General features: G+C 41.1%; 1 protein-coding gene across 2 annotated transcripts in view; it reads right to left on the bottom strand.

The window, feature by feature from the left end:
• The window catches only part of CACNB4 (calcium voltage-gated channel auxiliary subunit beta 4), a 266,634-nt gene that overhangs the window by 36,089 nt on the left and 204,129 nt on the right, over positions 1-26,416 (bottom strand). For both annotated transcript variants that reach the window (XM_073807709.1, XM_073807708.1), the window contains exons 3-5: positions 16,931-17,050; positions 14,710-14,832; positions 7,765-7,895 (exon numbers count right to left, since the gene is read on the bottom strand). In XM_073807709.1, coding sequence (XP_073663810.1) covers positions 7,765-7,895; positions 14,710-14,832; positions 16,931-17,050 — 374 coding nt within the window. The remainder of the gene's footprint in view (positions 1-7,764; positions 7,896-14,709; positions 14,833-16,930; positions 17,051-26,416) is intronic.

The following is a 26,416-nucleotide window of genomic DNA, read 5'->3' as shown; positions in this document are numbered from 1 at the left end:
GAGTGAAGGTTCTGAGCCCCACGTCAGGCTTCCCAACCTGGGGGTCCGGCAACAGGAGGAGGAATTCCTAGAGAATCAGACTTTGAAGGTTAGCAGGATTTGACTGCAGGACTTCGACAGGACTGGGGGAAACAGAGACTCCACTCTTGGAGGACACACACAAAGTAGTGTGCACATCAGGACCCAGGGGAAGGAGCAGTGACCCCATAGGAGACTGAACCAGATCTACCTGCTAGTGTTGGAGGGTCTCCAGCAGAGGGGGGTGGCTGTGGCTCACCGTGGGGACAAGCACACTGGCAGCAGAAGTTCTGGGAAGTACTCCTTGGTGTGAGCCCTCCCAGAGTCTGCCATTAGCCTCACCAAAGAGCCCAGTAGGCTCCAGTGTTGGGTTGCCTCAGGCCAAACAACCAACAGGAGGGAACCCAGCCCCACCCATCATCAGTCAAGCAGATTAAAGTTTAACTGAGATCTGCCCACCCGAGCAACAGCCAGCTCTATCCACCACCAGTCCCTCCCATCAGGAAGCTTGCACAAGCCTCTTAGATAGCCTCATCCACCAGAGGGCAGACAGCAGAAGCAAGAAGAACAATTATGCAGCCTATGGAACAAAAACCACATTCACAGAAAGACAGACAAAATGAAAGGGCAGAGGACTATGTACCAGATGAAGGAACAAGATAAAACCCCAGAAAAACAACTAAATGGAGTGGAGATAGGCAACCTTCCAGAAAAAGAATTCAGAATAATGATAGTGAAGATGATCCAGGACCTCGGAAAAAGAATGGAGGTAAAGATTGAGAAGATGCAAGAAATGTTTAACAAAGACCTAGAAGAATTAAAGAACAGCCACCTAGAAGAATTAAAGAACAAACAAACAGAAATGAACAATACAATAACTGAAATGAAAAATACACTAGAAGGAATCAATAGCAGAATAACTGAGGCAGAAGAACAGATAACTGACCTGGAAGACAGAATATTGGAATTCACTGCTGTGGAACAGAATAAAGAAAAAAGAATGAAAAAAAATGAAGACAGCCAAAGAGACCTCTGGGACAACATTAAACGCAACAAAATTCACATCATAGGGGTCCCAGAAGCAGAAAAGAGAGAGAAAAGACCCAAGAAAATATTTGAAGAGATTATAGTCAAAAACTTCCCTAACATGGGAAAGGAAATAGCCACCCAAGTCCAGGAAGCACACAGTGCCAGGCAGGATAAACCCAAGGAGAAGCACACCAAGACACATGGTAATCAAACTGACAAAAATTAAAGACAAAGAAAAATTATTGAAAGGAACAAGGGAAAAACGACAAATAACATACAAGGGAACTCCAACAAGGTTAACAGCTGATTGCTCAGCAGAAACTCTACAAGCCAAAAGGGAGTGGCACAATATATTTAAAGTTATGAAAGGGAAGAACCTACAACTAAGATTACTCTACCCGGCAAGGATCTCATTCAGATTCGATGGAGAAATCAAAAACTTTACAGACAAGCAAAAGCTAAGAGAATTCAGCATCACCAAACCAGCTCTACAACAAATGCTAAAGGAACGTCTCTAAGTGGGAAACACAAGAGAAGAAAAGGACCGACAAAACCAAACCCATAACAATTAAGAAAATGGTAATAGCAACATACATATCAATAATTGCCTTAAACGTGATGGATTAAATGCTCCAACCAAAAGACACAGGCTCACTGAATGGATACAAAAACAAGACCCGTATAGATGCCATCTACAAGAGACCCACTTCAGACCTACGGACACATACAGACTGAAAGTGAGGGAATGGAAAAAGATATTCCATGCAAATGGAAATCAAAAGAAAGCTGGAGTAGCAATACTCGTATCAGATAAAATAGACTTTAAAATAAAGAATGTTACAAGAGACAAGGAAGGACACTACATAATGATCAAGGGATCAATCCAAGAAGAAGATATAACAATTATAAATATATATGCACCCAAGATAGGAACACCTCAATACATAAGGCAACTGCTAATAGCTATAAAAGAGGAAATTAACAGTAACACAGTAATAGTGGGGACTTTAACACCTCACTTACAACAATGGACAGATCATCTAAACAGATTATTACTAAGGAAACACAAGCTTTAAATGACACAATAGACCAGATAGATTTACTTGATATTTATAGGACATTCCATCCAAAAACAGCAGATTACACTTTCTTCTCAAGTGCACACAGAACATTCTCCAGTATAGATCACCTCTTGGGTCACAAATCAAGCCTTGGTAAATTAAAAAAAATTGAAATCATATCAACCATCTTTTCCAACCACAACGCTATGAGATTAGAAATAAATTACAGGAAAAAAACGTAAAAAACACAAAACACATGGAGGCTAAACAAAATGTTACTAAATAACCAAGAGATCACTGAAGAAATCAAAGAGGAAATCAAAAAATACCTAGAGACAAATTACAACTAAAACATGATGTTCCAAAACCTATCGGATGCAGGAAAAGCAGTCCTAAGAGGGAAGTTTATAGCAATACAGGCCTACCTCAAGAAACAAGAAAAGTCTCAAAAAAACCAATCTAACCTTACACCTAAAGGAACTAGAGAAAGAAGAACAAACAAAACCCAAAGTTAGTAGAAGGAAAGAAATCATAAAGATCAGAGCAGAAATAAATGAAATAGATACAAAGAAAACAATAGCAAAGATCAATAAAACTAAAAGCTGGTTCTTTGAGAAGATAAACAAAATTGATAACCCTTTAGCCTAAGTCATCAAGAAAAAGAGGGAGAGGACTCAAATCAATAAAATTAGAAATGAAAAAGGAGAAGTTACAATGGACACCACAGAAACACAAAGCATCCTAAGGGACTACTGCAAGCAACTCTATGCCAATAAAATGGACAACCTGGAAGAAATGGACAAATTCTTGGAAAGGTATAACCTTCCAAGACTGAACTGGGAAGAAATAGAAAATATGAACAGACCAATCACAAGTAATGAAATTGAAACTGTGATTAAAAATCTTCCAACAAACAAAAGTCCAGGACCAGATGGCTTCACAGGTGAATTCTATCAAACATTTAGAGAACAGCTAACACCCACCCTTCTCAAACTCTTTCAAAAAACTGCAGAGGAATGAACACTCCCAAACTCATTCTATGAGGCCACCATCACCCTGATACCAAAACCAGACAAAGGTGTCTCAAAAAAAGTAAATTACAGACCAATATCACTGATGAACATAGATGCAAAAATCCTCAACAAAATACTAGCAAACAGAATCCATCAACACATTAAAAGGATCATACACCATGATCAAGTGGGATATATCCCCAGGATACAAGGATTCTTCAATATATGCAAATCAATGTGATACACCATATTAACAAATTGAAGAAAAAAACTATATGATCATCTCAGTAGATGCAGAAAAAGCTTTTGACAAAATTCAACACCATTTATGATATAAACTCTCCAGAAAGTAGGCATAGAAGGAACCTACCTCAACATAATAAAGGCCATATATGACAAACCCACAGCAAACATCATTCTCAATGGTGAAAAACTGAAAGCATTTCCTCTAAGATCAGGAACAAGACAAGGATGTCCACTCTCACCACTACTATTCAACATAGTTTTGGAAGTCCTAGCCACGGCAATCAGAGAAGAAAAAGAAATAAAAGGAATACAAATTGGAAAAGAAGAAGTAAAAGTTTCACTGTTTGCAGATGACATGATACTATACATAGAGAATCCTAAAGATGCCACCATAAAACTACTAGAGCTAATCAATGCATCTGGTAAAGTTGCAGGATACAAAATTAATACACAGAAATCTCTTGCATTCCTATACACGAATGAAAGATCAGAAAGAGAAATTAAGGAAACAATCCCATTCACCATTGCAGCAAAAAGAATAAAATACCTAGGAATAAACCTACCTAAGGAGGTAAAAGACCTGTACTCAGAAAACGGTGAGACACTAATGAAAGAAATCAAAGATGACACAAACAGATAGAGAGATATACCATGCTCTTGGATTGGAAGAATCAATATTGTGAAAATGACTATACTACCCAAAGCAATCTATGGATTCAATGCAATCCCTATCAAATTACCTATGGCATTTTTTACAGAACTAGAACAAACAATCTAAAAATTTGTATGGAAACACAAAAGACCCCAAATAGCCAAAGCAATCTTGAGGGAAAAAAACAGAGCTGGAGGAATCAGACTCCCTGACTTCAGACTATACCACAAAGCTACAGTAATCAAGACAGTATGGTACTGGTACAAAAACAGAAATATAGATCAATGGAACAGGATAGAAAGCCCAGAGATAAACCCATGCACCTATGGTCAACTAATCTATGACAAAGGAGGCAAGGGTATACAATGGAGAAAGACAGCCTCTTCAATAAGTGGTGCTGGGAAAACTGGACAGCTACATGTAAAAGAATGAAATTAGAACACTCCCTAACACCATACACAAAAATAAACTCAAAATGGATTAAAGACCTTAATATAAGACCAGACACTATAAAACTCCTAGGGGAAAACATAGGAAGAACACTCTTTGACATAAATCACAGCAAGATCCTTTTTGACCCACCTCCTAGAGTAATGGAAATAAAAACAAAAATAAACAAATGGGACCTAATGAAACTTAAAAGCTTTTGCAAAGCAAAGGAAACTACAAACATGACGAAAAGACAACCCTCAGAATGAGAGAAAATATTTGCAAACGAATCAACGGACAAAGGATTAATCTCCAAAATATATAAACAGCTCATGCAGATCAATATTAAAAATATAAACAACCCAATCCAAAAATGGGCAGAAGACCTAAATAGACACTTCTCCCAAGAAGACATACAGATGGCCAAGAAGCACATGAAAAGTTGCTCAACATCACTAATTATTAGAGAAATGCAAATCAAAACTACAATGAGGTATCACCCCACACCAGTTAGAATGGGGATCATCAGAAAATCTACAAACAACAAATGCTGGAGAGGGTGTGGAGGAAAGGGAACTCTCTTGCACTGTTGCTGGGAATGTAAATTGATACAGCCACTATGGAGAACAGTATGGAGGTTACTTAAAAACTAAAAATAGAATTACCACATGACTCAGCAATCCCACTACTGGGCATATACCCAGAGAAAACCATAGTTCAAAAAGACACATGCACCCCAATGTTCATTGCAGCACTATTTACAATAGCCAGGTCATGGAAGCAAACTAAATGCCTATTGACAGACAAATGGATATAGAAGATGTGGTACATATATACAATGGAATATTACTCAGCCATAAAAAGGAACGAAATTGGGTCATTTGTAGAGACGTGGGTGGATCTAGAGACTGTCATACAGAGTGAAGTAAGTCAGAAAGAGAAAAACAAATATTGTATATTAATGCATATATGTGGAACATAGAAAAATCGTACAGATGAACCGGTTTGCAGGGCAGAAATAGAGACACAGATGTAGAGTACAAATGCATGGACACCAAGGGGGGGAAGTTGGTGGGGGGTGGTGGGATGAACTGAGAGATTGGGATTGACATATATACAGTAATAGGTATAAAATAGATAACTAATAAGAACCTGCTGTATAAAAAAATAAACAAAATAAAATTCAAAGAAAAAAAAGACTCATTCCCCAGATTCCTTCGAAATAGAACTTGAGAGTACAAAGCTTTCTTTGGCCTTAATCCACTAAGTAATTCAAAACACACCAAGTCCTGCTATAGCGTACTTCAAGGATCTGCCCGAATGTTTTCTTTGACCTCCTTTCTCAGAGAAAGTGGGAAACTATCTAGGACCTGGAAATATTTTGCTAAAGTATGTCTCCTAATTATTCAATGCAGAAATGAGGCAAAAGAATCACTACTAGGAATGTTCTTGTGAACTGTCTTTTTAACCAACACTGGTCACCAGTACACTAGCTGGATGTCAAACACAGCTCAAAACAAGCAGTAAGATGTGGAAGAAGCACTTCTTATGTGGGGATCAGAATTAAGAACTGGCAGTAAGGATTTGGTCATGAATAATATTATGGAATGGAACGGAAGCTCATTCGTATTGGTTCCTGCATGTGGCTTGGGAAGCTTCCCTGGAGCCCACCAGGGCCCTCAGGAGCCCACCTTCCCACTTCTCCAGTGTCCCTTCCTTAGTTAGGACAATCTGATTTCTCCTCCCGGCTTTGCCCATTACTAGTCGTGGGACCTTGGCACACCATATCATATCTTTGTGCCTGAGTTTCCCCATCTCTAGAAGGAGAAACTATACTTCACAGTTGGTATAAAGATAAAAGAAGATCATGTCTTTGAGCTCTTGGTTTTACTCTTGTGCCTGTGGGCAAAGTAAGCCTTTAGTTCAGAAGTGTAAAATAATTTTATGGAATAATAATAATAATAGTAGAATAACTTTGGAAATGGTGATAATAATTCATTTATTATTTCATTCAAATATCTATTGAGTATTCACTGTCCTAGAAACTAGGACTACAACAGTGGGGGGAAAAACAAAATTCCTTCCCTTATACAGACAAATTCTAACGGGAAATATCAGTATCAAACAGATGAATAGGTAAATATATAGTATTTCTGACAGTAATAAGTGCAACAGAGAAAATTGAGTCGGGAGAGAGATAGGAAGCAAGGGAAGAGAAGTGGATTCAACTTTAAATGTGGTGGCAGGAAAGGGGTCATTGAAAAGGTGATATTTAACTAAGATCTGAAGCAGATGGAGTGATCCAGTGGAAAAGCGAAGAAAAGCGTCCAGTAAAAGGAAACAGCAATTACAAAGGTCCTGAGACAGGAAAATGTGTTCCCACATGGAGCAGCATGAGAGACAAAAAGTCTAGAGAAGAAGTAATAAGAGGGATTAATCATTAATAATGTTATAGGCACGATAATTAAAAGTGGGCTAACACTCTACTTTTGTGATCTCCTATCACTGTTTAAGAGGTTCCCATTATGACAAAGGCAAAAGGGCCCCTGAAGAACAGAGGAGTTTTTGAAACAGAAAAGGATCTAATAGAAAAAGGAGGTTGAGAGTTAAGAGAAAGAACTGATTCTATTTTAGAACTTTCAAAAAATGGTAACACATACCAAATCAGTACTTCAATGTAGGCTCACAATATATGCAGGCTCAGTATGATTCTGATTTCTCCTCTCAGGCTTTGCTTGTATCCCTGGGACCTTTAAATACCTGCACTCTGAGATCTTTGTGGCTACTTCATGAGTTCACTAGAGGTTAATTCATCTGAAGCTGGACAGAGTCTTACCCCAAGTACCAAGCGATGGCAGCAGCCACAGAAAACCCTGGACAAAGTGCTACTAGTCCCAGGATGGTATTGCATGTGCCATGGCATTCTGTGCCCACTTGAAAGAGAGTCTCTGAAAGTTAACCAAGAAGAGCCATGATGCCAGGTCAGGCCAGGCCCCCACTTACTGTACTGAGAAAGGATACCCTACACGACTCTCACAGAGGAAAGCTTAGGTTCCCAGGAGGGTTTGCTGAAGCCACAGAAAACAGTCTCCACTGTGGAATTCGTGTTGATTCCAGGGGTGTCCAGGCTTCAGCACACAATGGGGAGAGTGAACTATGTGAAACCCTTTTGTGTCAATTTCAGAAACACCTTGCACATAGAGAAGTAGCTTTTACTTTGAAAGCATATATGTTTAACCTAATAAGCAAACTTGAAAATATCACCTAATTTTCCTACTTCCTCCAAAAAAACTTTAGAGAAAGGAAGGAGCCTTACCCTCCGTGAAAACGTCCTCTTTTTTGTTCTTGCTGAATCCGTATGTTCTCCAATCTAAGTGGACTTGGGATGAAGCCAATCTCACAGCCTTCTTTCACCAGCCTTCCTATCCACCAATCATTGTTATATTTCTGGAATGCAGGAATAAAACTGCGCTCAACAGTAAGTCACTGATCTTCACATTTATAAATCTCAGGGGACCAAAAGAATGAAACACTATATTATATAATATTATACTATACTCTATTACATACACAAACACGATTTATAGTATACTATACTATATTATATATATCTGGGGTGGAGGAGTCCATAGAAGAAACCAGACTTTTAATCTAAAGGCCCAGAGAGTAAACACTTTAGGGTTTGCAGGCCATATGGTCTCTGCTGCAACTACTGTAATCTGCTCTTATGGTGTGGAAGCAGCCACAGTCAATATGTAGACAAGTAAGCACGGCTGTGCTTCAACAAATGTTTTCTTTCCAAAAAAGGCAGCAGGCTGGTTTCAGCCTGTGAGCCACAGTTTGCCAATCCCTGGGCAAAAGTCAGGTCTTAACATCTGGATTCCTTTGGTCCTTGTCAAGAAGCTCTAGCCAATTGTTAAGGAATAGATTTTACATGGATAAATAGGCACCCATGTAATTGGAACTCTGGAAGACAGGATCGACAAGTCTAAGACAAAATACACTGAAGAGTCTGTTTTTTTGTCAAAAGCTTTGAGGTAAAAATTCCACCCTACTATCTGTATTCTACTCTCTCTGGGGAAAAATTATAATCTTCCAAATATAGGTTTGCAAATCAAGGTCCATCTTACTACCTGAAGAAAAACAAGCCTACTCTTACAAAGGCTAAGCGTGTTATACATAAGTGGAATTTTTGAAATAATCTCCAAATGGCCTGAAGCCCAACAGGAATGAAGGAATTTCCATTTAAATAAAGTTCCATGACACATAAACTTGGGAAACAAACCCACACAAAGGCTTCAGCCAATATGGGGTGAACATGGTCCTATGTGATGGGCCAGCAAAACTGCATTTGTAATGATAGATTTGCTGAATCCTAGAGCAGGAGGCATAGTTAATCCAAGCTACCTGCCTCAAGGGAAGGTTTCTGCTAGGTGATTTCTAGAAAGCAGATATTAGTTCTACTGTTTACATCCTCCAGAGATAATTCCAAAAACTTCCTTTTGTGTCTTTAACAGTGTTGGGCAAGGTAACTCTCTCTCTTTGATCCAGAAACCATTTAGTTTTTTCGAAATGTAACTCTCTATGGTATATTGTGCTTAGCTCAGAGAACAGTAGAATTTATATGTATATGACATTGACACGCTGTGAAGGAGGAATGGATGATTCTGTTGAATCATCGCAGCATGAAATTCCAGGTAACTGAGTAATTCTGAGTAACAGCTTCACACTCAAAAGCAAAAAGATATGATTTAGAGATTTGGCCTTTGTTATGCACACAGCTCCTACACAAGGCCCGCATGGCATGCAGTCTGAGCCTGCACTGAAGAAAAGAGTTGACCTAATATAAAATCTTGAACAATCTAGGTCTCAGTTTCTTCCATCTTTCCATAGTTTATTTCAGGATAACAGGCCTGAAATACCAGGCCCGTTTATTTTGGAATTAACAAAAGGCAACGGGACCCTTTCAGAATGCTTGGTGCACAGACCTGGAATTTAAATTTTACTGTGGTAGGGACAAAACACACAATGAGTCATAGTTTCCTAGGGCTTAAGTTACTTCCGGAAATCAAGTTAGCCCACCGGAACACTAACTTACTAAGTCGTATCCAAATAAACTTAAGGGGTTTCTGAAGTAGTTAACACAACTTCCCAAGATGTTTTACCTTAGTTCTAAGAAACAGTGAGACTCTGACTTAACGTTAATGAAAGTTCTTTGAGCCAATTTGGGGAAAGCTGCGTTGTATGTTCAAAAGCTTATTAAATCGCCTGTCCTTTGGTATATGTGATAAGGAGAGCTGTAGCGTTTCTCTGCATTGAAGCTTTTCGTTACTGAGGCAGTACTTATAACAGAGCATATACCAAATGGCCTTCTAGGTGATGGATGAGAGGAAAGGCTACAACTCGATTACAGAAATATGTTCCTTTGTGTTGATATTCTGGGAGCACACGCCAGTTTTCTGGCAAGGTCACCTTAGTGTTCCAATTCTTCTCATTTCCCTAAAACGATGAGCACTTTCTCTTTCTGAGATGTTTCCTTATCTGCGACCTCGTGAAAACACGTGGCTCAAATCCACATAGGATTACCAACTCAATACCATACATCAAACTGCCAGACAAGAGAAAGTCACTGATGAAGGAGCACATACTTCAAAAAAGCAACCCACTGGACAAATGGAGAAGATTGACGGAATGGAGGAAAGCAATAAAATATAGCAAGGTGGGGATAAGGGTGTGAGTAGTGTGCATGGAATATGTGAAAACTTCTCTTACCATTTAAAGTGCTGCTTCTCCTTGGAAACGATGGGTATGAGCAGCTAATGAATACGGTTTGGTCATTTTTGATGGGAATGGTGAGACAAAGTCAACATAACCATTCAGATGTCAGGGTACGTGTTTCAGGTAAAGAGTCCTTGTCTTCGAGGCAAATATGGATATCCCCACCACATACACGATTGAGAAAGCAGAAGCCATCAACTCAGTGCTTCCTCAGCTTCTTATAACCAAGGCTCTGAGCTGTGTGTGCCTGCACTCATCTTTGTCCTGCATGTTATAACGAATCAGTGTTCCCCTTCGTATCAGAGGTCTGTCTCTCCTCTCGGGGTCTGGATCCCACGCTTCCTGACTACCAAAAACTTGACTCCTTTGCCTATCTCTCCTTTCCCATCAATCTCTCCCTCTCTCTCTGGTGGTTAATAGCAGCACGTACTGGTGCTCTGATAGCTCCCATCTTGAAAGGAAAGCTCTTTGGACTTCATACGCTCTTCAGTCTACTGCCCGGTCAGTGTCAACTCCCTTGAAAGCACCGTCTGTGCTTGCTAAATATACTTCCTAACGCCCCTTCTCTCCTCATTACACTCCATCCAGCTTCTGTCTCTCTGTCTCCACAACTCCAGACAATGGTCCCAGTGACTTCGTTGCTACTGACCACTTTGCCAACCCGACATCCATTCCTTTCTCCTTGTCTTAGGTGACGTGTCGCAACACTGGCCACAGCTGGTTGCTGCCTCCTTTTGGATACGCTCTTCTCTCTTGATGTCCATGCCTTGCTCTGTCCTGATTTTCCTCCCAAATCTCATGTTTCTCCTTTTCCTTAATTGTTGAATCTTTTCATGCACCCCACTTTTGCAGGATGGAATTCCTTTGAGTTTGATCCAGGGCTGTTTTCTCTCCTCCCTCTCCTCTCTCTTTAGGTGACTTCTGTCGTTACCTCAGCTTTAAATGCCACCGGGATAAACTAATGATCCAAACTTATTTCTTTGGCCCAACCCCGTCCTCTGAGCTCCAAATTCTTACATCTAACTTCCTCCTTCATATCTCCTTTGAGATGTCTACTCCCTAACCTCCCTTCCCATCTGTCCTCACTCCACCCTGGTCAACTCCATCCTAGTTGCTCAATTCATAAAGCTTGATTTCCTTGATCATCTTGGATTTCTCCCTCAATCTTAGTTCCTACATGTGGTCCATCAGCAGCACAGATCATTGAACTTCCACAATATATGTCAAAGGTGTCTACTTCTTTCCATCTCACTGACATCAGGCCAGCTCAGTCCCATTATCTCTCATCTAAAATGGTTCTAACAGTCTCCCTGATTCCGTACTTACCCCACTCCAATCCACTGTCTCTACAACAATCAGAATAGCCTTCAAATAATAAATTCATCCCACTCCTCTGCTTTTAAAGTCTTCAGTGCCATCTTATTATACTTAGAATAAAATATGAAGTCTTGCCGTCACCTTAAGGTCCTACTTGACCTGTGCCCTGCTTACTTCTACAACTGTTTCCTGCTACGGGCTCACTGCGTTCCAGGCATATGACCTTCTTCCAGTTGATTGATTGTGCCAGCTTATTTTGTCCTACCACAGGGCCTTTACACATGCTGTCCCCTCTCCCTAGAAGGTTTCTTCTTTCTTCTTTTTTTTTTAAGGCTGGCTACCCTGCGTAATGGTCACATACTCAGGAAGGCTTCTCTGATCACCCCTATATTTAAAAGTACATAACCTCCTCATCCCTATATTTTAAGATTCCCAGCATCCAGTTCATTTTTTACACAAAGCATTCACAATTTGTAATGATTTATTTTTTCATTATCTGTCTCCCCACTAGAATTTAAGTCCATGAGGGAAGGTACTCTGTCTTTGTTTACAGCTGTCAGACAACATCTGTCAGACAACATCTGTCAGACAATATCTGCCAACATTAGCACACACTACATGCTCAAGAACTATATCTTGAATGGAACAAAGGAACAAATGTAGAATTTCACCCAGTTCACATGGCACAATGCAAAGACAGTGAGACATCTGTAGACATCCCAGTGTTTGACCTACTTGCTATCGTATAGTTAAAAAATTTTAAATGTATATGTCTTGGTGTCATTAATGCTATCGTAGAATACAGAGTTTTGAAAGACAGTGATTTTCAAATTGTTATATATTAACTGTGCACATCTTGTTTTGGGCCAGAGGGTAAATGCTGGTGTCTCAGTGACATTATGTGACAGGTTTATGTTGATCACATTCCTCAGGCTCCTCAGGGTCAGGTTTCACTTTATTGTTCCACCCTTACACTCTCCTTTTTCTTTTTTTAAAATGTTTTTTAATTAGTAAACTTTATTTTTAAGAGCAGTTCTAGGTTCATAGCAGAATTGTGGGAAAAGTACAGAGAGTTCCCATATACCCCTGCCTCCACACATGCATAACCTCCCCCACTATCAACATCCCACACTAGAGTGGTACATTTGTTACAATGATGAATCTACAATGACGCATCATTCTCACCCAGAGTCATGTTGTACCTTCTATGGGTTTTGACAAATGTGTAATGACATGTATCCACCATTATATCCACTCTCCGTTTTCTAAGATCCAATTTCTAACGGCTCCTTTCCAGCAGAGCCAATGGAGACTATCAAGTAGGAATGTCCTCCAATGTATGCCTCCAGCCCCACTGGAAAATCCTGTGCAGAACAGGGAAGTTCAAGGAAGGCAAGACTTTCCTCCTGACTCGGCCTACTTCTTGTGCCAATATTCCGGATGCCATCTCCTTCCCTCTACTCCAGCCCCTCATTCTATCAGTTAGGTCTTTTCCTTCCCATATATATCACTGGGTTCAACATCTCAGCATGGAAAACATATTAAAATCTTTCCCATCCTAAAAAAACAAAAAAAAGCAAATAAACTTGTAAAAACACTCCCTCAACTCTATGCTGCCTTCTCCTGGCTAAAACCTGTCCTCCTTTTCAACTCAAAGCATTTAGGAAGAGCAAACTGCAATTCCTCTCCTCTGGCCTCCACATTATGTGGGGAAAGGCCCATTGAGTAACTCCATGGGAGGTTCCCAGTGCCCCAGACACAGTGCACCTAATAGCAAATTCATAATCACGTCACCCCTGTCACTAATCTTCTCCCCTCTCGGCCTTCTTTATTTTGATAGCTGACACCACCCTCTGCCCTTTCAGGTGAGCTAGAGAAACTGCCCTCCATCCTTCATTTCTCTTCATCTCACTTTCTCCACTATCCCCCCCCCACCACCATGTGAAATCTTCCAATCTGGTCTATTTGCCTCTTAACTCTCTCTCCAAGCTGCTCCCTCTTTCTACCATCTCTGCTTCAGCCACTGTCTAGACTTACCATGTCTCCCCAGCCTCTGCAATACTCCCTCGACCATCAGAGTCACCATGCTAAGATACGAGGCTGGTCACATCCATCCTTTATTTAAAATTCCTCTCCAGCCCACTGCCTGGTGATCGAGTCCAGCCTCCTTGCCATGGCCTACGAGGTCCTTTCTCATCTGGCCCCTGCCTCTCTGACGTGGCCCATCCCCTGTACCACTCCCCGCTTACCACCCTCCAGCGGTGCTGTGCTCATTGCCCCTGGCTGTCCCTTCCACCTGAAACCGCCACCCCTCACCCCAGCCTGAATTCAGGCTTCACCACTTCTGAAGAGCTTTCCAGCCCCCCACCCTCCTCTTCCTGAGCCGGATGGTCCCTCCTGCTCTTTCTTTGGGCTCCCACAACACCCATTCAATTTTACTATAACAGAACTTCTCAACCCATGCAGAAACTATGCACTAGTTTGTCTCCCCCACCAGACTCTGAGCTCCCTGGCCGAGGGGACAGTGGACCTTCAGTTCTGATCCCCAAATGCCCAGCACGATGTCTGACATAAAGGAGGATTTCAATATACCCAGGTTGAGTAAATGAAAGTTTTTGATGTCACTATTCCATCTTTCAAGATGCGAGGCCTCAAGTACTCAATCCCTCAAGGTTTCTATTTCCCAAAGTCCTCTGCCCTTCTCTTAACTTTAACAATTTAATTATTATACTCTGTAGTGTTGGTTTGGCGGTCAAGGTCCACGGGACAATAATCCAGATGTTTATAATTACAACATCCCTTGTAAATGGTGCCTTCTGGGTAGGAGCCATGCCACCAAACTCACGTTTCCCTAAATTGGATCCATTGATCTATGTCAATGGATCTATCATGGTAGGTGATTAAAAGGTGACCAGAGGACCACAGGTCTATCCTAAATCAATCCTCTGATGATTGTGATTCAATGTTTTAAATGTGTGATAATGTAAGCAATGATCTCAGGCTTCCAAATCTCGCCGAGAAGGAATGGATTTGGAAGGCTTAGTCAATTAAATGAGGTAACACATTGGCAGCTCCTCAGCGCTTCTCTCCATTTAGTTTGGCTCAGAGCTGATTCCTGGCCTTGGCCTTGTAGCAGGTTAGGGGATACAGAGTGTCCTACATTTACCTCTTTAATGTGTAGAAAGTCCTTGGCGTCAAAGGAGATGGCCGTGCTTGGAACAGGCACATCCTCATCCAAGGCACCACAGTAGCTCACATTCGTCTTCACAGCAAATGCTACAGGTTTGGACTGGGAACAGAACCATGGAATAAGGATGGAGGGAGGAAGACAGAAGAGGATTTTTCACACTGAAATGTAGAACCAGATAATGGATAGTACCAGGCAGTAAGGGAAATCACTTTCCAAAGAGGGATCTCAATGGGTTCCACATTTCCAGGCAGCAGTGAGAAATCTGCAGAAAGGGCTCTGAAGAGGATTCAGTCCCAGCAGCCCGACCATGTTCCCCCTCCTGTCGTACTTTCCAACATCCCAAAGAATCGTGCCCTAAAATTTGGGGGGAAGGGATGGAAAGGCGGGAGGGGAGTCTGCTTTGGCCTCTAGTCATAAAACTCATGTTTATTATTTTAAATGGTAACAGACGCCTCCACCTTGGCATACAGGAAATGTGTGCTGGGTCTTAAATAAAAAGGTGGTGGAGGGTTAAAATAAATATTTTTGAAATAGCCTTAGGCCTGAAAACCTGCAGGATCTCACTCAATAGAATACCTTGTCCTGCCAGGAAAAAGAAAGCCCAGTCCGAATAGACAGGAAGGGCGGAGCTGCTCACTCATCACCTTCTCCCTAGCTAACAAAAGCTGCTTCTGAAACTTTTCTTAGACAGATTCCTCCGCAGCAAAGTGCTCTCGGGCTGGTGCAGCTTGGCAGAGGTTAAGTAAGCCACCAGCCTAAGCTAACAGCGCTGTTGCTGACATTTGGGTGACCACAATAGCCACAAAATAAACTCTGAGAGAAACCTAAAACAAAATTTAGCCACAAGGAAGAACACCAGTTTCCAGCAATCCCGGGCTGCTCTGTTATGGGCTCATTTATTCGTGCTGGGACCATGCCTGGGAGCAACAGCACTGAGGCAGGATCCGAGTTAGAGTCTCACTGATGTCCTTTCCCAGGTGCTGCTCCAACCCCCTTCCGCCAACCAGCACAGGTAGCATGGGTGTGGAAGCAAAGGAAGACACCTTGTGAACCTGCCTCATCCTCCTCTTCCCGCTCTTTTAAACATTTTACTGTAAAAACAGAAAAGGGGGGCTTCCCTGGTGGCGCAGTGGTTGAGAGTCCGCCTGCCGATGCAGGGGACACGGGTTCGTGCCCCTGTCCGGGAAGATCCCACATGCCGTGGAGCGGCTGGGCCCGTGAGCCATGGCCGCTGGGCCTGCGTGTCCGGAGCCTGTGCTCCGCAACGGGAGAGGCCACAACAGTGAGAGGTCCACATACCGCAAAAAAATAAAAATAAAAATAAAAATAAGTAAGTAAATTAATTAATTAAATAAAAATAGAAAACGGAAGGAGTTCACTTTATCTGAGCTTTTTTTTTTTTCTCCTAAAAATTAGAAAGACTAGATCAATATGCGTTAGGAGTCTATAGTGAAGGGCAAAGGAGGAGAGGCTGACCAGGAACATGTTATATCTGTTACTGTGCATAAAATTTCATTTGACAAAAGGGGTCTGTGCTTAAAAAAAAAAAAAAAGTCTGAAAGACATAGCATGGGAGATCTCTAGTGACTCAGTTCTAACATTCAAAAATGCAATTTGTTCTTTGTTGCCTCCTATGGGGCAGGGATTCCTATGGGGGCCCCTCCCTGTGGAATATCTGAAGGTCTCTTGCGGCAAAGCCTTTCATTGCTCATCTTTGCTGAAATGCTAATCGTTGTTCAAAGCTCTGAACGGTGAACTTGAGGTGCGAGATTGACACCAAGAGGGAAGAACAGAGACACCAACAGGGAGACCCACTGACCAGTTATGCACGTGTGGCCTGCAATGAAGGCTGCTGTCTTGGAGAACGGGGCAAGCACGCTGGTTCCTTGGGAGGCCCTCTAATGACAGTGGGAGGGGCAAGCTGGATATGGGGCACAATCTCTAAGTTAGAAGATGACCAAGAATTTTCACCAGCAAACCAAACACAAAAGGTAGGTGAAGGGGTCCGTGTCTCAGGATATGGCTCCCTGAGAATGTTACTATCAGGGGTGAACAGATCATGGGAGCCTTGCAATCTGGTGCCTTATCAGAATGATCATAAAATGATTACTCCAGAGAAATCTGAGGCAGGGGAAGAGCAGCTGATACCTGCTGAGCAACATGCCACTTTGGAACCCAAGAGGGGCAAGAACGTCACCTTTGCTCTCTCAAGCTGGATGGCCGCCTGCTGCTCTCTCTCTTGCCGAATTGCTTCCCGATCCTCTTCCAGAGAGACATCTGAGTCAGACGGCCTGCTCGTGTAGGAATCCGCTGAACCCTGGAAAGGAAAACCCGGAGTAGCTTGAATGAGGTGATGTGGAGCTTCTTAAATCATCACATCTAACAGCATCCTGGAGTGGGTTCTTCTCATTTGCATAGAATTTGATAAATACGCTCTATGCCTTATTGCAGACATAAATTTAGATGGCAGAATATAGTTAAGCATCTGAGTAATTCGGAAGGTAGCAATGTTAGGAAGGGAAATATTTTGACTAGATTAAGTGCTAGAAAGTAAACTGCAATGAAAATTATGTGATGTTCAGCCCCAATTCTTCTTGTTTTGTGCTATCTTTATATTAAGCCCATATCAACTTGCGGAACTGAAATTTCATTCCATTCTCTGTTTTATATACAGATTTTTAAAGGAGTAAGAGATTTAGCCTATTACAAGAGTAACTCCTACCCATATCTTGGATTACAGATGACCAATTTAAGATTTCAACACAGCAAATCAGAAACCTGAATTAGTAAAATGATTTTCAGTTCCATTGTCAACGCCATTGAACAAGGATGTCCTCAACTGAAGCCCATTCCTAGAAGGACTATTTGAACAATAATGAAATCCAGCCTGACTCATGTGGCCAAGGAATTTCGGGCAGTGGACATCACTTGGTGCTCATGCCATAAGAAGAGATGAAAACCACAGCAGCTGAAAAGTTAAAAACAAAAACAAACACCCCAGAAGCTTGCTTTCTGCTTGCTAAAAGAACATCACCCTTACAATTTCCTTAAGCTGGCATTAGAAGTTGATATTTGTGTAGATGATATTTCCACAGCAGACGTATTGATAAGACTGGTGTATTTGGCATGTTTCATAAACCAGGTACAGATTCTAGAAGGCGTATGCTTATCCATATAGCTGAGAATTTGCTACCCACTGCAAAAAAATAACTCTAAGAATGGCTGACTGCTGAAAAGGGCACTTTGAAAGTTTTTTCTAAACTTAGAAATGTTAGGGTTTGTTTGTTTATACATTATTTGTGAATTTGCTGCCTGTATGGGTAGCTTTGTCTCAGTAGAGGGTGTCATTTTAGCTGGGGTAGTCTTTCCCACCATAAAAAAAAATCCCAGCACAGATTTTTCTGGCAGCCTAGAACAATAATTCCTGGTTAGAGTTTTATCAGAATGCCCAGTAGAACCCTGGTTCTAAATTCTAACTCTGCAACCCACTTTTGAAGACTTTATACAAGTTCCTAGACCACTCTAAGACTCAGTCTCCTCTTCTGTAAAATGGGGATGTGGTTTACTTCACAGAATTAAATGGAATAGGATATAATGAATCCCTGATTATTGAGCCCTGGCTGTCACACCAGCGTGGGGTTAGATGCTTTGCACACCTTATCTCACTGAATCCTTAGAGCAGTGGGTAAGCTGGGATTCAAACACGGGTAATCCAACCGTAGAGCCAGCAGTTTCAAACCCTACATTGAACTGGACTTGAAAAAATATTTACTCTAGGACCTGGCACATAGTAGGCACACAATAAATAGCCATTCTCATTTCTATTTCCTAGTGCTGGTATTTCTACCTTGATTTAAAAAAAAAAGAGTTAAGAGATTCTAATCATTTTTCAGCTTACTTACATATGCAAGTAAGTTGCCCATCTTGAAATGTACAGTATCCTTTTTTATTGTATTTGCTGCATAGAAAACATGATAAGTTTTTTTCCCCAGCTTTACTGAGATATAATTGACATATAACACTGTGCAAGTTTAAGGTGCACAATGTGTTGATTTGATACATTTATATATTGCAAAATGATTATACTATAAGTTTCATAACTGCAGTGTGTCCAAATCCATGCACTTTATGCAGTGCTTTTGAAAGTGCCCTTTACAGAGGAAATGTATTTGCTAACCAAATTATAACCAAACTCATCTGTGCAAATCTACTGGGGAAAAATCTGGACCTACAAAATAAATAAGTACAGGGTGACTATTTTATAGATGCATTCATTGCTTAAAAAAGAGCTACCCTGGGCTTCCCTGGTGTTGCAGTGGTTGAGAGTCCGCCTGCCGATGCAGGGGACACGGGTTCATGCCCCGGTCTGGGAAGATCCCACATGCCACGGAGCAGCTAGGCCCGTGAGCCATGGCCGCTGAGCCTGCACGTCCAGAGCCTGTGCTCCGCAACGGGAGAGGCCACGATAGTGAGAGGCCCGCGTACCGCAAAAAAAAAAAAAAAAAAAAAAAAAAAAAAGCTACCTTGAAGTCCTTTAAAACAAGAGAGTTCTATCAGCATAAATCTTTTGTCCAAATTTAGGTATATCTGCATAAAATCCAGAGGAAGAGAGAAAGGAAACAATGTTTCTAAAAAATATATGAAAACGGTTTTGTGTTAGTTCTAGGCAATGCTTTGCTGAAGTGTGATGTGTGTGGTAGACCATTTTAAGGTGTTAGATGTCTGCGAAAGTGTCTGGACTATAAAGTGATTACGATGCAGGAAGTCAGGAAGGAGGCACTTGTTTTGAAAACACGTGCTGGGGAAGGCTAACAACTGCAGTTCACAAGAAAGCAGGCTGCCCAGTGGAGCAGTGAGTCAAACAGCTAAAATACACAAGCCACTGTTGACACTAGGAGATGGCTAATTTCCTGAAAACTTCGTTAACGATTTTTCAAATCCTGGCATTCAATCCTCTGCACACACAAGGAGTGACTCAAGGGCTCCTGCAAATAAACTTTATTTTGAAATGTGAACAAGACTGTTAAGAATTTCAAAGTTACTTAATAAGTTCTACTATTGCCAAGTATGTAAAAGCACACAATATTCTAAGAATATTGGTAGAGGGAAAAATAAAGCACTGTGATATTTATTTTTATAATTACAGTGTGAGATTCACAGCATTTACTCTGTTTTTTGGTTTTTTTTCTTTCAATGACATCTACATTTCTCTGAATAGGGAAATCATTGCTGCTGTCTCTCAAGGTCCTAGGGATAGCAGAGATCCAACATCAAGAGCCCAAATTTGGCCCATGGACATGTTCTGCTGGCTTGGCACAGAACTGGTTTCTTGTTTCTATTCATTTTTATTTGATTTGTTTCAACTGGTTGATAGAGAGTACAGACAGGAGAAAGAAAGGAAAAGAAAAAGAACCTAGGTTGTTTACAAAGACACAGAGAGCAGAAGAAGAGAGCCACAGAGAGGCAAGAGGAGACTGCCTGGGCCGGACTAGAGGGAGGATGGGGAAGGGAAGTGGGGCTGCAGCAGGCTTAGTAGGACTGGAGGGTCGGGGGGACTGCCCAGAGGTCTGGTTAAACCTTTATGATCAGGAAGAGGGAAACTGCAAGAAGGGAATAATGCTAGATGCTAAGAGGACAGAACTAAAGATATAAAGGTTACTAGCTCTGGCCAAAGGTAAAAACTGCAGCCCCATCAGCTTTTTGTTTTCCAAAATTCCACTTAATAAAATGGGCAAAGAGCAAGGCACCCAACTCATCAAGTGAGCCAAACCTGGGCTGTTAATCTATGTGTAAGATGCATGACAGAGGCTAGTCCCTCAAAAGTTCCTAAGCAGAAACCATTGCAAGTCACATCTTTGAGTCTCCAAAGAAACAACTAAATTGGGGGGAAAAAATGGAAACAATTGCTGCAAGTCTTTTTTTTTTTTTTTTTGCGGTACGCGGGCCTCTCACTGTTGTGGCCTCTCCCGTTGCGGAGCACAGGCTCCGGACGCGCAGGCTCAGCGGCCATGGCTCACGGGCCCAGCCGCTCCGCGGCATGTGGGATCTTCCCGGACTGGGGCACGAACCCGCATCCACTGCATCGGCAGGTGGACTCTCAACTACTGCGCCACCAGGGAAGCCCGCTGCAAGTCTTTTTATATATATATAACATTACATATGTATGTATAAAATAATGCATCCTAATGAATATCAAAAGAAACACATACATGTCTTTCTATTAACATGAGGCCCAGATTTTTTCCCCCTTTCACTCAATATTGAAAACAGATTCCAGCCTCACACCTTTCATAAATCTTCTTGAGTATAAAATACAAACGTTATAGAAACATTGAAAAATCAGTTAGTTTACTGTTGTCCTAAAAGAAGGAAAGTGATCTCAAGTCAAACAATGGAAAAGTTTCTTTTCCTGCCCGGAGAGAGAGGCCATGACATGAATGGGAGAGTGGCCGTGGGCTTTGGGGTCAGGAAGTATTGGGTTTGACACTGCTGCTAGTTCTTACTGGCTGTGTGTCTTGGGCAACTTATTTTAACTTTCTGAGTCTCAATTTCCTCCCCCTTTGAAATGGAGATAATAACACATACCTCACAGAGTTTCCCAGTGTTTGATTTGAGATGGAACATCATTTCGTTTACCATCATGAGGAAAATTGAGGAATTGCCAGCAAATAATATTTGACTCACTCATTAAAGTTTTGGGCAGCTTTTCAGCATTCAATTTTTGGCTGCCCTAGAGTTTTAGGATTTACATCTTGTTCTTTTTTTTAAAACAGCTTTATTGAGGTATAATTTACATACCATAAAATTCACATAATTTAAATTATGATTCAATAAATTTTTAATAAATTTACAGGATACAATTCACACAACAATCTAATATTAGAATACTTCTACCACTTCAGGAAAAAAAAAAAAAACCCTTTTGCCTATTTGCAGTCACTCTCCAAACCTACCACGAGATCCAGGGATCCACTTACTTATCTTGTCCTTCTAAAACTAAAATATACTTCCTCTTCTTATGAGTAGTTTTAGTATTTAGATATGTCATTAAATTACAGCAAGGAGAAGGGAGAGTTTATAAATGTTTGATTTTTAAATGCATTAATACTGGAACAGAACGTGGTTATTGTTGGAACTTTTGGGCTTTGTGGTCAGTCCTGTGCCTCTCACTTCCTACCTAGCTTAGCTGTCCATTCACTGGACACTGACCGTCTGTCAGTGGCAACAATGTGAGAGGAGAGCTGCTTAACTTTTCTGAGATTCTATCCTCATCGGCAAAATAGGAATGAACCCTTCAGGGTTATTTTGGAGAATTACTAAGATGCCATAGTATAGCATAGCATACAAGCATAGTAATGGCACAAATAAAACCAGTGTTGTGCAAGAGAACTTTCTGCAATGATGGATATTCTGTATGGCTGCTGTCCAGTATGGTAGCCACTAGCCACGTGTGGTTATGGAGCACTTGAAATGTGCCTGGCCAGACGGAAGAACTGAACTTATCATTTAATTTTTAAATGTTTAAAGTTTTATTTCACTTTAATTAATTTAAAGGCAGATACCCACATGTTAACTAGTGGCTACCACATGGGGCTGTGCAGTGGTACGTACTCCAAATGTCAGCCCTTCCAGATCAGACAAGTGAATGTTAAACTTGATGTAAATCTGGTATTTTAATAGTTTCATTAAGTGGGCTAAGTGAAAGTGGAATGTCCAGAGACACATATCACTCTCAATGGATGTGAGCTTGTTTCTTTCCACTGAGTTTGCAATGACGTGACGATGCACTTTTCCACAATGTAGAAGGAACAAAGCTCTTTCTTGATTACTTTCCCAGAGTTCCTAGGGTGGATAGGTAAAGAGCCCCCTCGTGAGGCTGCCCTAGACAAAAGGTCTTGTAGGCAACATGTGTCTTTACAGGATAGCCCCTCACTTTCTTGCAGATGCTCTCTTCTCCTCCACCCCCTTCACCAAACATGTCCAGAGCTCTTAGCAAGGGCCCCCACCCAGCCTAGCAGGGTCCAGGCTATGTCTCCAAGTAGATACGCCTGGGCAGTGTCTAGAACATAGCAGAACCTCAACTTCATTGAAAGAAAGACACTCTCGCTCCCATCAAAATCTATTCTTTGTTCCATGAATTCAAGTTCTTCTAGGGTGGTTGGTTAATTGATCAAGGTTTATGCTAACTGGGTGTGATGTTGTTAGCAGACCGCCCCCCCATAACATGAGATTTTTCTTTTTTTTAAAAATTATGGTTTTCAGTGCCCTAATCCAGGGCACTGGTACATTATATAATGTGTACATTATCAGCACTTTGGCAGAACAAGGAACTTTTGAAATTATGCCTCAGAGATGACAGCTTGACTTTGCTCTAAGGCACCTTGTACCGTGTCTTGTAAACAGAAGGTCTTCAAATATGTTGGTTGAAAGAATAAGGCAAGCTCTGCAGCCCACTTTTATTGGACAGAAGACCAGCAATTAATCCGACTAAGCTCCGATTTTAGGCTTCAAAGAGCAGTCAATGGCAGCAAAGGAATATGTTCAGAAAAGGCCATAAACGGAAAGGAAAGAGAATGAATGCTTACTCATCCCTTACTTTATGTGAGTCACTAACTTATGAACTCTAGATTATCACATCAACACTACAAAGTAGGTTACGATTATCCCCATTTTATAGATGAGGCATCTGAGGCTCAAACAGGCAATAAGAACTTCCCTCCATGTCACTATCATAGGGCACATTGCAGGGTGCAGGAGTATGGGCAGAATCTTTTTTTAAATTTCCTCTACAACATGTGGTGCAAACTTACATTAAAAAGTCAAACATTTTAGTCGCCTTCACTAAAAGAAAACAACATTCTGCAATATTTTGTTAGCACAGATCGTACACCAAAATCTCACTCGCTAGGAACGAGGGATGCAAGTAAAGAAATGACATTCTTAGATCATGGAAAATAAACTGGAGACTGTTTTTCAAAAGACATGTTTGCTTTTCTAACTTCACATGGTAACTCTAGATTATCAAGGTTTTGGTTTGTGAATTTCATTGTGTTTCTGCTTTAATGACAGGATTTTTGCTCAGCATTTTAGTTATTGGTAGGAGATTTTAAGGCCCCCTTGAGTTTTCTTTTTCTCTTAAGTGATAACTCCTCCAGTTGTGTTAAACTACTTATTTACAGGTTACTTCTTATCTTATAACTAAATTATAATTATATATCAATATGTAGTTAAAAACAAAATGCAGCCTTTGTCTAAATTATCTGACTAGTGGAATCCAAATTAATGGGTTCTATTATAACTGTTTTACATAATTTATTTAAAAGGAAGTAATACTATTTAGAAAACTTAGCCAACCTATCCTTCTTGTTACGTTGACTAGTTTGGCAACTGCTGCAATTGCCTGGTTTCGGATAGGTATTTCTTTTCTTTTTTCCTTTGTTTTGCATTTTTTTCTTTGACTTTTACTGAGATATAATTGACATACAGCACCGTATAAATTTAAGGTGTACAGCATAATGATGTGACTTACATATACCACAGAATGATAGATAGGTATTTCTTTTCATTGGTAGTCCAAGGAGACCCATCAGTGGCGATACAACAGCAGCAGAAAAGTTTCAATTGGCCTCATCAGTATAAAGAGGGAGGTGACAAAAAGGCCCAGATGGAGATGAAAAGGAAATCTGTGTCAGTCATGGCCATTTAGGAGCTTGTGGGAAAGGAGAAGTTGCAACGTGGGGCTAACAGCAGACCTGCAAGTTAAATCAGTGGTGATGTTGGTAACGGGGGCAGATTCCTCTTAGCTTGGGCTACTATGAGGATTGCAGTTTCATATGGTTCAGTCTAATACACTGGGGGAAGAACAAAAGATAAAGATGACTTTATATGGATCCTATTTCACCAAACTGCTCTGATAATCAGTGCATGGGATCATACACGTATGTAAGAAGTGCTATATTAATGAACACAGTTAGTAATCAATCAAAACCCCCTGTGAGACTAAAGGGCAACAGAAGTTGAAAAAAGTCATGATCACGTTTTGCATACAATAAGAATGTTATTTTAATGGTACAGATGATGAGATTATGGAGCTCACTCTCCTTCTGGGAAAGGGAAAGTGACTGCCTGCTGGGAGAAGGTGGCTTCAAGCAGTCAAGCTTTACTTTGTACGGGTCACAGAACAACATCATGGGACACTGAGCAGCCACCCCCGGAACCAGCGCTGCCTGCTCAGAACCGAGAGCTTCTGACCAACCCATGGGACACAGGTGAGTGTCTGGGCAGCTACACCTGGCCGATCCCAGCACCGGCACCTGCAAGCAGCAGCCACAGCACGCGGTCCTCATGCCAGGGCGGTGGCTCAAGCTGCACTAATCTAGTTTCTGCAGAGACGTTAAAAAGGAAATGGATATATTTGCTCAGAAAATCCTGAATGTGCTGCTGGTAGCTGCAGAACTGCATAGTGATAAGGCAACTAATGGTTTCTTGTAAATGTGGGCGTCTGTGATCCTTCTGGAAAAGGGACTGACTGACACTTCACATACCCCCAGAGTAGTTTACAAAGTACCCCACAGAACACTACTTTTATGTTGTGGTCTATTTTCTTGAGAGTCATATTAGAGACCTGATAACAGTAAATATGTTTCTCCCAAAAGTAGCTCCAGGCAATTACTTGTATTTAAAAAAAAATTTTTTTTAAGACTTTTCCTTCTGTCATATAAAGGAAGGAATAATATAGGTTGCTTTAGAAGAAAGTAAGGGAAGGACTGGAACCTCTCCTGTAGCATTTCTGTAGCCTCAGAAATGGTTTGATGAAAAATTATCCTTCACTCTTTGAAAATATTTTGTATTCATAACGTTTCTCATTAAAGGGATGCATACTGACTGCATCAAGAACAGAAACCCTTCCCCAGAGATGGCTGCAGATGTGACGGAAGCCAAAATGAAGCATCTACTTCATTTCAGGCAGAGATCATGTCTTCCCCACTTTTGTTGTCCTCAGAGGCCCCAGCACAGAGCTTTGCACCTCAGAGGAGTTCAAAACTATTTACTGAATGAAAAAGTGAATAAGGAGGTTTCAAGGGGAGGAAAAGAAACACAAATGGACTGCCTGGTGATGCCCAGACTTCACCCAAAGGGAGTATACACTTTGGGCTTCCAGATGTTGCTGGAAACCATGTTGGAAGGAAGAGTGAACACCAATGTTAACTTGACAAAATGATATGAAAGTGATTTGGAAAACTTAATATTCAAAAATCTCAGAAAAAATGTTAAAAAAAAGAATAAAGAAGGAGAATTAACCTTTTTAAAATAGATATTAAAACATTATAAAACTGCAGAAATTAAAAATGTTTGGTTCTAGCACAGATCAAAGAAATAAGAGTCCACAAATCAACCTCTATATATTGATAATTAATATTTAACAGGGGGACTTCCCTGGTGGCGCAGTGGTTAAGAATCCACCTGCCAATGCAGGGGACACGAGTTCAAGCCCTGGTCCGGGAAGATCCCACATGCCACGGAGCAACTAAGCCCATGCGTCACAACTACTGAGCCTGTGCTCTAGAGCCCGTGAGCCACAACTACTGAGCCCACGTGCCACAACTACTGATCCCACGTGCCACAACTACTGAAGTCCATGTGCCTAGAGCCTGTGCTCCACAACAAGAGAAGCCACCGCAAT

This window comes from Tursiops truncatus, chromosome 7, assembly GCF_011762595.2.
Source record: "Tursiops truncatus isolate mTurTru1 chromosome 7, mTurTru1.mat.Y, whole genome shotgun sequence".
Taxonomy (NCBI): domain Eukaryota; kingdom Metazoa; phylum Chordata; class Mammalia; order Artiodactyla; family Delphinidae; genus Tursiops; species Tursiops truncatus.
This window is presented reverse-complemented; position numbering and strand designations above follow the sequence as displayed.